General features: G+C 33.4%; 1 protein-coding gene across 11 annotated transcripts in view; it reads left to right on the top strand.

Moving 5' to 3' along the window:
• The window catches only part of Rims2 (regulating synaptic membrane exocytosis 2), a 570072-nt gene that overhangs the window by 351654 nt on the left and 200842 nt on the right, over window positions 1-17576 (top strand). For 8 of the 11 annotated variants that reach the window (XM_008851539.2, XM_008851540.3, XM_029555208.1 and 5 more), the window contains one exon: window positions 3284-3397. In XM_008851539.2, the coding sequence (XP_008849761.1) occupies window positions 3284-3397 (114 nt within the window). Of the gene's footprint in view, window positions 1-3283; window positions 3398-12661; window positions 12728-17576 lie in introns of all 11 variants that reach the window. The other 3 variants (XM_008851538.2, XM_029555210.1, XM_008851542.2) reach the window with 1 other exon arrangement.

The following is a 17576-nucleotide window of genomic DNA, read 5'->3' as shown; positions in this document are numbered from 1 at the left end:
TGCCAAGGAGCTCAGAAAGTAACTGACTGTGACTAGTAATAATCAGATAGAGATTAGAAATGCATGTGCATCTTAGTGTCAATTGTATTACAAATGAATTTTTCTGTATGAAACTGTGTATTTTAATAATGAAATGGAGATCTTTTTTGAAGTTTAAAACCTCATTTAATTTTATGTCTTATAGGGTTTATATGGAGTACAATATTGTATAACTGTATTAATTCAACTGTAAACCTAAAAATTTACAGTCAATTTTGAAAGAGATGCAGTCCTGGAAATTGCTATTGAATATGTAAATGCTGTTGTAATGAAATGCCTCTTCTAATTATATGGTTATTAAATAAATAATTTAAAAAAAGAAATGCATATACATAGTTGAATACTGTTCTACTAAATAAAGAAGAAAATCTTATCATGTATGACAACACAGACAAATCTGAAAGACATTAGTTCAAGAGAAATAAACCAGGAACTTTACGACAAACATAGCATGATCTCATTTATATCTATAATCTAAAAATATTGAGCTCATAGAAACAGAGTGAAATCATAGTGACCATAGACTGAGAGGGAAGATGAGGGGGACAATTGACCATAAGTCACAAAATTTTTATCTAAGGAGAAAAGTTTTGAGATGTTTCTTGTATAGCATGGTGACTACAGTCAATACGAAAGTATTGCATTTTACGTAATTCCTTAGAGAGCAGGAACTCCACAACAATGATAAGTAAATAAAGTAGACTGATTTAGCTATTGAACAATTCATACATCTATCCAAAACCATTGACATATAATTTTATGTTTGTTATTAAAAAACAAAAACTGCTGATCAGTAAGCACTGAATTTAGGAAGTTAAAAATAGACTACCAAAATATCATAATGAATTATTTAAGAAGGAATAGTAATAAGGGCAATATCAATAAAATCAAGACAGAATTGCATAGCAAATGAGAAAAAAAGAGAAAGACAGAGAATATGTTAACTCCAAAGCTATTACTTGATAAAAAATGCTGGCATCAATACAATAAAAGGATTGCACATGAAAATGAGGTATAAATAGATAAAGCTATGTAAAGGGACAAGTTCAATAAAGAAATACTCCACAAATAATAATGTCTGTAAAATGTTAAATTTCTGTTAACCCAAATTTGAAAGTATGTTTAATTTATGTCAAGTTGAAGTGTATTAAATGTATTAAGATTAAATATTTAATTTTGTGGGAAAATGCTAAGCTCTGAACATAAAGAAATTGCTTAGTTAAATAAACCATGCAGTAGTAAATAAGTTGAAATGGTACCAAAGAGAAGCCGTTTTTTTCCCCTTCCCTTCAGCAAAAGCAATCCAAACTATGAAGTTGTTACAGGTAATTTTTTACCAATTTTCCAGAAACAAGTATTTTTATGGAGCTAATATAACCTTTGTTATAATCCTTTCAATATAAGGAAATGCTATGCGTACATTTAAACTGTAAACATATGTAAAAATATTAACTAATTCTAACTGTGATTTTAACACATGATGGTTAGACACCAGAAAATCAGTTATGGTAGTTCACTTAATTTGTTATGGTAGTTAATCTTAATAATGAACTAATAAGTCTTGAGATAGAAAATAATTTTATTAATTTTTTTACTCACATTGAATATTCAGTAAACTAGTATTAGAAAAGGACCTCATCCAGGTCCTAAAGGCTTTATTCAATAAGTATTGTAGTTCATAGAAAGCAGTAGGTATTCACATTAACATAAAAATAATAGAAATATCAATACTATACCATGGTGCTTTAAGTACAAAATTATTATGAGACACAGGAGAGAACTAAGAAGTGTAAAGATTGGAAGACCATCATTATCTGTTAGTAATAGGTTATCTTTGTGGAAAACTCAATGTTATACAATATTTAAACTATGTGGGAGTTCCACCAAATAGTTGGATATAAGTAAATTTTTAAAAATTAGTAATAATTGTTTAAAAATCTAATGAGCCATAGACCTCTGCTTTCAAGAGCAACACAGAATATAAAGTAAATTCATGTGATAATTCCCAAGGTTTTCAAAACTTTTTAAAACTTAAGTAACAAATTAGATATATCATATTTGTGAGTAAATGACTTTTTGTACAAATAGTTTATTCTTCATATCTCAGTCTCTAACAAAATACTACTAAAATTCTATGCTAATTTTTAGACATTTGACTTTACTTTAAAATTTATATAAAATAATAGGTGTATATAAGTAATACATAATCAATAATTCAGTAGACATTGAATAGAATAGAAAATGCAATATAAGGGGCTGGAGAGATGGCTCAGTGGTTAAGAACACTGGATGTTCTTGCAGAAGACCCGGGTTTGAATCCCAGCACCCACATGGCAGCTAACAACTGTTCATAACTCCAGTTCCAGAGGATCCAAAGGCTTCTTCTGTCTTCTGCGGGCATTGCACAACACGGATGCACTTACCTACATGCAGGCAATACACGCATACACATAAAACAAAAATAATAAAATATTTTTAAAAAGAAAATGCAATATAAATATATATCATTTAATTTGGCAGACACTGACTAAACAGTACAATGTAAATATATATGGAATTTATTTATTTGAAAGTTCCTTTGTATGGCAGTTGTGGCATTGCAAGCCAATATCAAAATGAAAAGTTTGCAAAATTAGATCATCTTGTAGAATAAAACTGAAAATGAGGTGTTTTTTTTTTTGCTTTTTATTATATGTTTCAAAGGGCTACTATATATGAGGGTAAATGAGGCAAGGATGAAGGTAAGAGAATAATCAGACAGCTATAATTACAATAAATGCATCTAGATGGTAATTTAAGGAAGGGTGCTACCAGAGAAGATACTTAGAAATAGGTAGGTATTCACCTTCTGAGCATTAAGTTCATGTCCAGTCATGTATAAGGTGTCTCTCCCACTGTTCCTGTAAGTCATGGAAACCAGCATGTACAGCATTGAACTCATCTTCTCTTTACAAAGCTTCTCCTCTAGTATAGTTTCTATCAATGAGCATCAATAGTAGTGATCTGGGAGTCAGCCATTAATAAACTGTGATATTTCATATTTTATCCTCAAGTATATTTGCTTAATTTGAACACTTCTTAATTTGTGTATCAATAAGAGCTACCAGTCCTTCGATTAACTCTCAGTTTCCAACGGAAATTTATACTATTAGAGGCATAAACAAAAAATTAGTTTTGGTCTATTATTTTTGTGTAATATATGCTATGGCTTAGTGAGATATTTAACATCTTGCTGTTTTCGTAGGAATGTGGAGCAGGGACTTCGAGGGACACGTGCTCCTACTGGAAATTATAATACAATTAGCCGAATGGACAGACATCGTGTCATAGATGACCATTATTCCTCAGATAGAGAGAGGTAAGCATGATTAATTCCTATTGGGCTTTAATTATTGTCTTCAAGAAGGGTTATCATAAAATGCTTTTTTCCAGTCCAAACCACGCTTTTCCTTCACACCATCATTGTTTCTTAAGGTTGCCACTTTGGTTAAGTGAAGAAATAAAACATGTGCATCTTTTTCTTGGTAAGAAAAAGTAAACAGAATTAACCTGGCCATCGTGGCTCATGCTCATAATTCCAACGATAGGGATGCTGGGCAGGAGAATCACTGCTTTGAGATCAGCCTGTGCTACAAGATGAGACCTTGTTACAAAAGAAAGATAGATTTTGGTCTTTTGTTAAATCAAACTAGCTAGTGAATGTTCTTAAAGACTATGATGATAATCCTAATACAAACAAAATATTTTATTAGTTTAGCTTCTTATAATAATTATTATGTGTATATGTTCATAGGATGACACAGCTTGACATCCTTGATATGCATCAGGGAAATCAATGTGATTTTTCATATATAGAAATATTGAGACAGAGTCTGGTTTGTTTAAGTAACATTTTATCATGATTCATGAAGAGGTTTTTCCTCATGGCTTCCAATAAACCTTTTAAGCATCTCAAAAAGTCATGCTTGTTTATTGCTGTATTTGGAAAATATCTCTGAATTTGCTCCAATATATGTGATAAACTTGGAAGTAACATGGTATGTCACAATACTAATTTTAAGTTAAAAAACTTGATTAACTTTCTAATTCATGCTTTGTTTATGTATAAAAAACTACCATTTTATTTTCCCCACACTATAAAATGAATTTGAAATAAGATGAGTACAAAGCTGAATGCACTGTTCAGAAACTATGACAGAATAGTGAGGGAACTTACACATAGCCATCTGTGCTTTAGAGGTGATTATGGTACCATGTTACCATGACTAGGAGTTGGAATGAGTAGATATGCATAGGTAGGATAGTCGTCTGGTGTTTAAGATTGCCAAATAGACCATTAATGAGCCTTATTAGTTTTAAAAATTATTTACATAACTGTCAAAAGCTTCTTGTTTATTTAAAATTTGCTTATTGAGAGAATAAAAATGTCTGAGTGACTTTAAATTTTCTTACAACCTGATGTAAAGTGGTCATTTAATAAAAAAAATTGACTCTTCAGTGAAGATGAGTAAATATAGTCTAAAATCTTGTGGAAAGTGATAGGATAAAAATGAATTATAATCACAAATAACTGGTTGCTGTCATATATAATTCAAGTATTTTATCAGCATTTAAAAACAAATGTTCCTAGTCATTGTAGACAAATGACTACAAACTTAGGACTATCATCAGCCTTTAATATTTTCTATTGAAACAGGTAATTAATCCTGTATGATGTACTCAATTCAGAGACATCTGTATTATACTTCTCTTCTTTATAATCTTAAAAATCTTTCAGTTTAGAAATAGTATTCAAATGTTTGTCTGTAGAAGTTTTGAAGAAAATGGATCCACATGGTTCCATTACTTTTATACAAGTGCTGCAGATGTTTAGATTATAGTTATTCATTGTTTGAGCTGTCTTGTTTTTTTTTTAAATAAGTAAAATAGAATTTCATATCAATCAATAATAACAAGAAAGCATTTCTAATATTATTTTGGATTGTTTGTGTAATTCATTAACACAAGAAGCAAAATTTTTTGGATATTATCTTTGTGAATAGTTTATGACTTATTAAGCAACATTCCCTTAATATATGTTAATATGTGTTCCTTTAATATATTCCCTTAATATATGTTTTAGCCTGATAGTCTTAGGACTTCAGTAATCATATGCATTTGAATGTTTTATACTTTTAATGTGCTATTTAGAAGGTAAGATTACTCTATAAGCTCTTGCTTGAATTTCATAAATAACATTTTAGAGTTGTGACGGTTAATCTTGTCAAGGTATTGGGTTTGAGTGGTGTCTCGGTGATTAATGAAGCATACGTCTGTGTGTGTCTAAGGATATTTCCAGAAGATTAACCAAGAGGGGAAGACCCACCTTGAATATAAGTTACTCTCCAGTAGGTTGAAAACCCAGCTGGAATACAGGGAAGACTTCCAGCCTCCACAAGCACATTCCCCCCTTTCCTGGCCAGCATGAGAGGAGCTGCTGTCACGCACCTCATTGTCCCCTTCATGATGAACTGAAATTTCTGAAACTGATTTCAAAACAAAATTTTCTTTCATTAAATTGGTTAGGTCAAGTATTTTATCACAGTGATCAAAGTTTGACTAACACAGGAATCAATCAATAATTCTGTGGATTAAAAAGCCAAAAAGAGATTTTTTTTGAGATAGTAAGTGTAATTTAGGTATTTTAAAAGATGCATTAACCTTTCTTGTTAATAAGAATAATGCATTGGACTAGAAATGGATTTTATTGGAGGTATTCTTTTTCATAGGATTTGGATTCAAGTGGTCTCTTAAATTTGTATTTAGGATTAAATTTTCTTTTAATTCTTTGAAATTTTCATGCACAACCCACTCACCTTAGTGTTCTGTTTTTTTTAAACAAATGAAGTGTAATTTGTGTTTCATAAATACTTCAGGGTGTGGAACCTGCCTTTGTGCTTGGACAACCTACTAAGGGTCACATCTTAAAGAAAACTAACTTTTCCTCTCCCAGCAGCTACCAAATGCCAGTAGGTCCTCAGCCAGGTGTTAAAGGTCTTGTGTACTTCCCTGCCCTCTCTGTGCTGAGTTTTGAACTGGCTTGATCTTGAGAAGGGTTTGTGCATGCTGTTACCATTGCTGTGAGTTCACAAGTGCCACTGCCTTACTATCTGGAAAATACAGTTAATGTTAATAGTGTATTTGGAAAAACCTGACAGTTTTCATTATCTATAAAATTTTTGTATTAACTTTATAGGGTTATACAAATTAATTGAAACAGTGTCTTCAATTACATTTTTCAGCGAACTACCAAAATGTGTAACACATAACCATGAATATTTCATCAAAGTGTGGTATATTTAGGTGACCATCATAATGCATGTTTTAATTCTAGCAGTCAGTAGATTATGGCAGGAGGATCAATGAGTTCAAGGTCAACCTAGCTTAATAACTAGGTCAATTCCAGATTCAGGCACATGAGACTGTATCAAAAAGAATGAAAGAAGAAAAAAATCATATTTAATCAAAAAAGGTGGCTTACACATAACATTTTTAAAAACTTTGGCTTAAATAATTTACATTTAATGCCTCAATAATTGAACAAAAGCCCAGAAAAATCATCAAGGCAAGTATTTTAGAAAATACAGAGTATATGGGACCTAAGTTAGACTTTGAAAAATGGGAACTTTTTTTCAAACACCAAAAGAAAAAAATCATATTTAATCAAAAAAGGTGGCTTACACATAACATTTTTAAAAACTTTGGCTTAAATAATTTACATTTAATGCCTCAATAATTGAACAAAAGCCCAGAAAAATCATCAAGGCAAGTATTTTAGAAAATACAGAGTATATGGGACCTAAGTTAGACTTTGAAAAATGGGAACTTTTTTTCAAACACCAAGAACAAAGCTACATCACAGAGCACACCCATATATTATTATACTTCGTGTGAAGTAGTGTTTGGCTACATGTTTGATGTTAAAAAGTTATATATGAAGACAGTGACTTCTAAATCGACTATATTAAATGTGTAAGGCTGTTGTTTTGCATTAAATGCAGTTATTTGTTATACTTTAGTGGTCTAAGGATGGGATACAAACATTATTAATATTCTTCATAGATAATATTTTTGGCTTATTTTACTGAATCTTTGATTCTTTACATGACTTACTATCATCTTATTTTACTGGATCTTTGATTCTTTACATGTCTCACTATCATCTTATTTTACTGGATCTTCGGTTCTTTACACATCCTACTATCATAATTACTCAAAATCTTACCTATTTTGAAAAATGATAGTCTTTACAAGAAATACAAATACTTAGATATAGGAATATTAGTTAAAATAATTCAATTTTGAAATGCTATTTTTCATTTTCTACTCTTCCTCCCCATCTTTTGTATTATTGTTTCTTTATTAAATCCTGGTAACTGCTTCAACTAGAAGCATACATATCCTGGAGATTTGAATATGTGACTTTAGTGCTAAACATCTTTTTAAGAGTCTTTTTTTGTCCATAAGCATCGTTTACTATTAGACTATGCATAGACTATTATATCATGTTTCTGTAATGTGACAGTATATATTTTACACTGGTTGCTTTCATTTCAATCAGTATACTTTAAGCATTATAAAGAAAATTTTAACAGTATTGTCTGTGGTAAGGGGAACAGAGGCACAGCTCCACACTGTCTCCCTGAATGGTAGGAGGCATTCTCTTAATATTTTAGGGGCCTCAACTCAGGTTGTTAACATAGAAATAAGATTCTTTTCATATAAAGATGTTTTATGTTAAAATAACAATGAATTGGGGTTAAGCTTCAAACTGGGACTCCAGGCTTTGACACAGAAAAGAATTTCAGGACTAGTCAGAGTTGGGGTTTAATAAAGATATTTTAATACAGACTTTAAGTACAATGATTAAGAGAAAGAGAAGTGCTCCTAAGTGTAGTCACACCCAGAACATGGGTGTGAGATTCTCTGAGAGGTAAATCACCATTCATTGTCTTAATAATAATCTTCACCATTTTAGTGGGTTTTGAAGTTACTATCCTCAAAGGGTTGCTAAGGAATCTAAATAAGATCACAGGGCTCCTCCAGAGGACACCTGACAGAATTACAATTGGTAAGATTGTCCAGGGTTGCTGGACAGTCTGGAATCTGCTGCAAAGAAAGGTAAATGTTCTTGGAGATTCATAGATAATGTCCAGGGAAACAAGTGAGACCTATCCAAGGTCATACACATTCAGGCCTTAACCCTGAGTCATTGTTATTTTAATGTAAAATATCTGTATATGAAAAGAATTTTATTTCTATGTTAACAATCTTCACAGCAAATAGTTATTGCATTGGAAATCCTGCTTCTCAGTTGGTTAGAGATTGTTCTCTAGGTGAGGGACCCCTCATTCCTCTTGTCTACATAATAGTCCTGTCTTACTATCCTGCTGCAATAGCAGAAGAGAAATGATAAACTCTCCCCAGTGCATTAAGTTAATGGATTAATATTTTATAAAGGAAAATACCATAATGCATGAAGCTCTGGGTTCCTTACATACTTATGCCACTTCCATATCTGATGTCAGGTAACTGTGAAAATATGACACCTACTTTTAATTATTTCATGAGAAAGGGTGTCTTACTTGATCCCTTCATTTGTCAGATGTGGGAGAAATACAGTTCTGAAAGTTTAAAACTATAGAGAAGGTAAATGAAAAAATATGGTTTTGTTTAGAAGGAGAGTATTTTCTGTGTTATACTTAGGATCATTTAGTTTTCATAGTTAAATCATACTACGAATACTGTAGGAACTGGAAAAATAAGCAAAACATTAACGTTGTTAAAGACGGATTAGAACATTTTGCACTGAGCTGTGTTTGCTGGAAACAGCTTTCATACTAGTTTCCTTGAGATAGATTATTTTATCTCCTCTTTTGCAATTCTTATTGTTTATCTGCTGGTTCCTGGAAGAAGGTCTTCAGTCTAATTCAACTCAAAGAATAATTCATTATAATAATAAACAAGGAATAGTTTGTTTTGTCTTTTGTCTTATTATTTAAGAATGGAAGTGTGCCTAAAAACTGAATTAATAATCTAGTTTAGCTCTTTGAATAGTATTTTATCATGAATCCTGGAATCTGTAACTTCCTTACTTCATTTTTTGTTACTTTATATTTAAGAAGTTTATTAGTTTTGTATTCTTTTTTTAAACAAGTTGCCAGCTTATTTATTTAATTTTTTCATATTTTTATTATTTTTATTTTATATGTATGTGTATATTACCTGCATGCAGGTAAGCGTATCTGTTTCATGCAAGCTTACGGAGGACAGAAGAGGCTGTAAGATCCCCTACAACTGGAGTTACAGATAGTTGTTAGCTGCCATGTGGGTGCTAGGATTCGAACCTGGGTCTTCTGCAAGAACAGCCAGTGTTCTTAACCCCTGAGCCATCTCTCCAGCCCTGCCAGTTTATATTTTATGAAAATTCCACAGATAATAGCTTAAATGCATTTTTATTAAATTAATTTTTAATGAAAATACTTTATTTTTTTAAATCACTATGCACTTTCAGGACATTATGGATATTTATTGTTCAGAAACTGTTTTTTGGTTAAATTTAGTTCTGGAAGAAGAAGAAGAAACACGGTTCAGTGAAAAAGTATAAACTGTTTTTAAGTTATATCAACTAGATGTAACAAAGGCCTTCAGTATACACTGAAGACCCTTTGAAATATTTTTAATAGGTTCATTAAAACAGAATGGCCCATCACCTATTTCTCACCTCCCCTTTGGGCCCTGGTTTAATTGAGCTGATATGGGTCCTCTTCTTGATGCCACCACTGTCACAGGATCACATGAGCAAGCCTCCAGTGGCCTGGAGGCCTCCTCCTTACATATGACCACTGGATGGGCTGACTAGACTCCAGTGGACGCATTTACACTGAAGGATATTTGGGTACAAACACCTGAATGAATAGGACTCAGCATGTATGGCAGAGCACATAGGGTTCAGTGGGAGGATGGGGGGCCATGGATGGAAGAGGGACCTGGATTTGAGTGGGAAATGTATGAAATTTAAAAAGCTCAATAAAATAATTTTAAAAAACAGGATGGCAATTTTGTATAATGTTCATAATACAATTATTACCCTTAGTAGTTTAAGTCATTCTGCAAGACGATATACTCCTTTTTAAAACAATAAATACCATTTTTATAACTACTGTACAATATTTGTTTCTTAGAAAGCAGGAAGTGCCTCTTTTGGGACTCCATTTTCCTATCCTATATAAGCTTATATTCTTTATTTACTTTTCCAGAGAGTTTCTATAATTATGTGAACTGCTGCTTTTTTTGTGAGGAAAGTTCACCATGAAAACATTGTAGTAGTTGGACTTTTTAGCTCACTGAAATATATTTGTTGAATGGGTCATCCATTGTGTACAAAAATTTGAAAAAGAAATGATCCTGGCCTAAAAGACACATTATATGTTTGCTAATTTTAAAATGTAAAATGCTATGAAGCTGAAGCTAATATTGTTGGAACAGATTAGAAAGAAAATTATTGTTTGATTTTATTTGAAAAGGCTTTGAAGCTGGGCTTTCAAGATTGGGTAGAACTTGATTTTCAAAGGCAACAAGTGGAGACAGGTAGAACGATGGGCATGCCTGTCAGACTGGTCAACATCAGCAAAATTTTGGAGTAAAGAAACCACAACATATAGCGATAATGTTAAATAATATGTTGTACCTAGACGAAATATACATACATACATGCACGGTATATGAGAGGTGAGGTGAAGACTGAAAGCAGTTTTGAACACAAAACATTTGTAGTTCTTTTTGATATAGGGAACCACTGAAAGATTTCAACTGAAGTACCTAAATGATCAGAAAGTATAATTTACACACACACACACACACACACACACACACACACACACACACACACACTATTCTGAATCAAGGGCAAGGAAGGGTAAGGAGAGGTTAGTGCTGTATATTTAGGTTACAAAAAGAGCCCAAGGCTTAATTATAAACAAGCTAAGACAGCGTTAAATGTTCTTACAGCATAAGATGAACTTTTTAGTTACAAGGTTAGGTAAAATTCATTTCCATACCTTGTCATATGATAAATGTTAATAACTTAGGTACTGAATTTTAAAAGTTGTCTATTTGCAGCCCAGTCCTGATACTTGTGGTGTGGCTCACTATGGGCGGGCATTCACTCACTTCATTTAAATATGGGTATACTAAAGTCTATCTCAAGGAGTTGGTAAGAATTAAATGATATATTGTAGAAAAAGCTTTCAGCTTAACACGTAGTTAAGTCTTAAGTAAATACTGCATTTGATAGCTAACTGTAATACTGATTCAGAAACAAAGAGCAGAAAACATCAAGATCTATTATTGTAGATACGTGTAGTGTGATGACAATCAAAAGGAGACTTAAGGACTGTTGTTTTTAGGATTTCAGAGGTGATATAGAATAGCTTTAAGAGAATGGTAGAAGCAGAAGTCAAGTACAGTAACCTTTATTAATGCATGAAAGAGGAGTGAGAAAGTCATGACAAGAATTATAGACATGAGCCAGGCATGCACACATGCCTTTAATCCCAGAACTCAGGAGGAAGAGGCCGTTAGATCTCTGTGAGATTTAGGCCAATGTCTGGAACATAGTGAGTTGTAGGCAGCTGGGGCTAAAGGGAGACTTCATTTATTTATTTTTTTAAAGTTTTATGATGAAAAAAGCAAGGCCATTTGTGGAGCTAGATTACAGGTTCAGACATCACTTTTGAACGACATAAGACTAAGTGAAGGTATAAATTTAGAAGAATTTACTCTAGATTTAGAGGTGGAATTATGGATGCTGAAAGAGTTCAGAGTTTGCATTTTTTCCTGAAACATAATGATCTGCCTTAATTGTTTTGTAACTAAAGATTTTAAGAAAGAAAAATCTGTTGCTACTACAGAAAGAGAATCAATTGCAGGTGGATTAAAAAGGGTTTGGTTGTTTATGGTGGTCAAGAGGCATGAAATGTAGCAGAGCCAATAGCATGTAATACATAAAAAATGTAGCGAAAGGAAAAAATGGATAGTGCCTAATACATTAGATAAACAGTATGATCAAGCAAACCCATCTACATTCATTTATTCTTTATTAAATGCAATTTTAGTCTTTTGTTATTATTTGTCAATTAGAGAAATAATTGCCCCATAAAACTCCTATTACAAGTATTAGATATCACCTCTTGTATTATATCCTTATGTATTATAACCTTAGACTTTTTGGTTATTTTATTATTTTCTCATCTTTTCTCCTTAAACCTAGGAAAGCATCTCTAATAACATTTTATAAATGACATTGAATATATTGAAGCAGTAATTGAGTAAAATTTTATTTCAAAATAGTTTTTAAAAATGTGTTTTTCTGTATATATTTATAATATTTGAATTATTTGAACCTTGGCACTACCGTGTCACAGTAGACACTGAGAAGAGGGGCTCTCGAGTAGCAGTTCTCCTTTGCTTTGATTGCTATCTGCCTGTCTATTCTGTTTGAATCAACTTTTAGAACTAAACAGCACCTTTTTCACTTCTTTCCTGAGTCTCATTTATATTCTTGTTTCTGCCGTGCTTGCAGTCATTTTCTCACTCTACCTCGCTCCCGATACAGTCAGACCATTGCGCATCATCACAGGGATGGCAGGTATAATTTTCTTACACTTGGTCTGTTTGTAGAGTTGCATGCTCCTGTCTATGTGATATAGCTCATTTAAGTCTGTTTTGATATACATGTGTGGTTATAAGTTAAATATAAATATATATATATGTGCCAGTGTAGTGTAAAATAAAAATATATAAATTATTTGAACTAAAATGTCACAATACAGCTTCTTTTTGGTAAACTAGGATCTTTCTTTTATTACCCTAAAGTTGTTTCCATTAGGGATTAAGTAAACTCTATTATTGAAAAGGAGAGAGGAACAGTATTCTTTGTAAATTAATTGCAGTTGACAGCCAACCTTCCTCAGCAGTTCCAGACGTGAGTTTTAGTTGATATGTCTTCACAACCTCCTTTGCTACTTCTCTGCTCTTCAAGAGAGTGGTCTATTTGAAGTGCTTAGGTTGAACTAATTTGGCTATGGTTGCTTTGCCAAAGGGAGCTGTGATCCCCTCCTATGTAGTAATCTTGGATCTATGTGAATGTTTGATCTGTGGGAAAACGTTCTTTCAGTCCAACCTGATTACTTTCTTTTGTATAAGGAATTGCCAAGGAATTATAGGCAGAATGAGTCTAATACTTTAAAATATGTAATTTATATTGGAGCGAAATATCATTTATCTGGGATTTCAAAGAACATGGCCATAATTATAAGGAGAAGGAAAGAAGATCTCTAATGTTTGTAAGAGTCTCATGGCCATATGCAGACTAGGTCATTTTTTAAGTTATGGATAGCATTATACTTATCATTTATTCTCTCACAATTTCATACATGTATAATGTAATTTGATTATATTTCTCCCTTTACCCTCTATTATACCCTCCCATACTCCTGTTAAATCCCTTCTTCCCAACAAATCTCCCTTCTGTTGTCATGCCTTTTGTTGTGTATGTGACCCACTGCACTTAATTGGGGTTGCTTGCATGGATGGGGGTTATTTGCTTGAGCAAGAGTAACTTGTCAGTGGCTACACCACTGAAGAATTTGACCCCCCCTTCCCAGCAACTAACTACCAGGAACTCCTCAGGCAGGACTGGGGCCTCATGAGCCCCTCCTCTATCCATAATAGAATGTTGATGGGCCCATCATTGAGGGGCTTTGCGCAGGTTCATGAATTCATGGGTGTAAAAGTCATGTCATGTCCAGAAAATAATGTTTCACAACACTATTCCCCATCCTACTACTTTTTAGTCTCTCTACCTCCTCTTCTGGAATGTTCCCTAGTCCTTAAAGCGGATAATTAGTGTTTTTAGCCAGTTCATTGGCAGCATTTTAAGACCTGTTGGGAAAAGAAGAGAATAATGGTGATAATGTGGTGGGTTCATCTGGTGTAAATTAGAAATTATATGCTGTACTTATTTACCCTATTGTTTTAAGTGAGTTGTGGCTATGTATAAGTTCCTTTGCCCCTATTAAATTAGTTAAGAGTTGATGCTATAAAGGGTTTAGAAAAATATTAAAAATGTTAGGTAAGTTCTTGAAGTTTCAAATCATACAGACAAATACTGAAGGAAATCTAAGAGAAAACTTTCCTGATAAAGCCTAATAATCAGTTTTTGTTATGTCTTTCAATAAACATAAGACAAAATTTAGTACTTATTATTGTAAGTATTAAAATGGCTATTGCTAAATTCAGTTTTCTTTTGCATTTTAAAATCCTTTTATTATTTGTTCAATAGTGACTCTTCTGTTTGTTTGGTTTTTCCTTTATATTGTTGCTGTACAATACATTTCTGGTTATTTCTTGGTTGCAATAATATATATTAACCATACAAATTGTGAAAATATAGCTATATGTCTACATCTTGACAACTTTCCAGGATTTTCTCTAGGTGTTTGGCTTGATTGAATGAAACTCACTGTCAAGGCTTCCTCTGCTTGTTCTGGTTTCTCTTCATTTCATTTCAAGTTAAAATCATGTGGCACATTGTGGGTCTTATTTTATTTATTTATTTATTTTTATTTTGTATTTTCTCTGTCTCAGTTACTTAAAAGTAGGTTTTGCCAGGCATGGTGGCACACACCTTTAGTCCCAGCACTTGGGAAGCAGAGGTAGGAGGAATTTTGAGTTCCAGGCCAGCCTGGTCTCCCATCCACTATCAGTTGCCAAGAGTTCCTCAGCTAGGGACAAGATTTCATGCCCATCTCCACACCCCATGATGGAATTTTGTCTGGCTTCAGATTACACAGGTCTTGTGTATGCTTTCACACCATTGTGAATTCATATGTGTATCTGCCCTGTTGTGTCCAGAAAACAAGCAGTTTCATTGTGGTTATCAACTACCTCTGACTCTTAAAATTTCTCTGTTCCTTTTTCCACTATGATCCCTGAGCCTTGGGAGGAGGGAATGCAATATGGATGTCATATCTAGGACAGAGAACTCTGCAGTCTCTTATTCTCTGTATGTTGTCCATTTGTGGGTGTCGTGTTAAGAAGAAGCTTCTCTGATGAGATTCTGAGATCCACTAACCTATGAATATAACAATATCATTGGGAGTCTGTTTAAAACTTTGTCCATTTATCATAAAAATTAGTGGAAGGATCTCCCCTAAGAATTATCACACGTTCTTGGTCCCTATTAGATACCACAGGCTAACCAATAAAAAGCCTAATGCCAGGAATGGATTATCTTTTATGAAGTTGTTGGCCAGTGGGTTCCCACAGACCCACTCAAACATTACAGGCCACTGCCATTGCTCTTTGTTATCCTCTAGAACTTGACAGTAAGATCCTATTGCTAAGGATATCACATACTCAAGTCATAGAACATGAAGAAATTAAGATGGCACTAACCTGGCAACTTCACCCCTACTGGCTAGGTTTTATAGTGCTGTAAGGCGCTGTGCAGGCTACCAGAGGAGAAAAGTCATCATCAGTCATATCCAGCTGTGAATCCTGTCAGCTACTGTAACAACTGACCTGGCATGTTATGTCCATTGGTACAAGGGTGACACGAATGTAATGGGAGTAACCACCCACTTTTTGATTGGATTTAAGGCCTTCTCCAGAAGTTTGAACCCATACTTGACACTTTTAGATTCAATTTTTGCTCTTCCTTGGGTTGACTGTCAATTCTGTGTACTCAGCAAATTCTTAACCTTTGCCTGTCCTTTTTTGAAGAAGAAACCTAGGAATATCTTTTGTACATTAATTTTGTTTGTGGTGAAGAAACACAAGATCATTGATGTTTACATTAAAATATAATCACTGGAAATCTTCATTAGGAAACAAGTTTTTGGGTGTGTAACTATCAGATTTAATATGTTTCTACGTGACTGTTTTACATGTATTAAGACATTTACCTCAATGTAAGCAAAACTCATGAGGACCTGACCTAAATCTAGTGTTCACCTCCTTTTAGACAGTTTTTATGTTTTATGAAAACGAAATTCTTTAGTTATTTTGTCAATTTTGTCTTTCATCATTGTTTTTTATTTCATCTTTACATCGATACATTTACAATATGTGCACAGTAATAAAATGGAACATCTGTGAGCCTGATCTCTGGATCAGAGAACCAGAGCATCTGGGTACACACTTTTATCTCCTTGTATTCTCCCTGAGTGTTGCAGCTCTGTTCTACTACAGAACAGTTGTTATGCTGAATTTTCAGCTTAACATTGCCCTCCTATGCTTTTATAAAGCTGTTTCTCTCCACTATTAATACTCATCCCTCTTACCTCCATTCTAATTCAATATGAGGTTTTCAGACTTTTTCTCTCTGCCCTTCTACTATTGAAGCTATAAAAACTTGGTTAGTCAACTATACATTCTTGTGTATTTATTTCCATAATGTTATACATAATTTTTTAGCTACTGTACCTTTGTATGTAATAAGACTGAACACAACTAGTCCCTAATCAATTATCTTGTGTTGTTGACTTCTTGGTTTTTATATTGAATTCCCTGGTGGTTTCAACATTTGGCTTCCATCTTCTGCTATATTACAATTCCTGCAACCAGTCTGAGCAATATCAGAATTCTCCAAAAACATTTACTCAGCGGTCACTTTCTTGATGATTTAAGATACAGTGAGCTGCTCTCCCAGTTCTACTTCAGGTTCTTACATGGGCATTATCACTTGAAATTTGTTCTGTCTTTGCTATGTTCTTCCTAGATTCCAAATCTGCACTTGCTTCTGTCTTGTTCCCTTACTGAGCTTTTTTTTTTTTTTTTATGTCACTTGGCATTTTTTTTAGTAATTTTATTTTTATTATAAATTATTAGTTAATGTACAAAATAATAAGTTTCATTATGTTATTATGTCATTTTAATACACACACATATACACATAATTGTATTTTGTTCCTCATTATCCTCCCTCATTCACACTCCCAAATCTAGATACCACATATAGAGAAATGTGATATTTTCTCTTTCTGGATTACTTTATTTAAGATGATAATCTGTAGCTCTATCAGTTACCCTGGAAATTACAGATCATCATTCTTTTTAAAAAGTATTTTATTTATTTATATTTGATGTTTATGAGTGTATTGCCTGCATATATGTAAGTTCACCCGTGTCATGCAGTGCCTGCAGAGGACAGAAGATGACATTGGATCTCCTGGAACTGGAATTATAGAGGTGCTGGGATTAGAACCTGAGTCTTCTGCAAGAGCAGCTAGTGCTCTTAACCACTGAGTCATCTCTCCAGTCCCCAATTATTTTTATTTTATGTGGATCAGTGTATTGTCTGCATGCTTGTAAGTGCACCCGTGTCATGCAGTGCCCACTGAGGTCAGAAAAGGGGGTTGAACCCCCTGGAACTGGAGTTATGGACAGTCATTAGTTGCCATATAGTGCTGGGAACTGAACCTGAGTCCTCTGCA

This window comes from Nannospalax galili, unplaced genomic scaffold (assembly GCF_000622305.1).
Source record: "Nannospalax galili isolate Female #2095 unplaced genomic scaffold, S.galili_v1.0 scaffold284, whole genome shotgun sequence".
NCBI lineage: Eukaryota > Metazoa > Chordata > Mammalia > Rodentia > Spalacidae > Nannospalax > Nannospalax galili.
The sequence above is the reverse complement of the archived record's forward strand: the minus strand, read 5'-3'. Positions and strand labels throughout refer to the sequence as shown.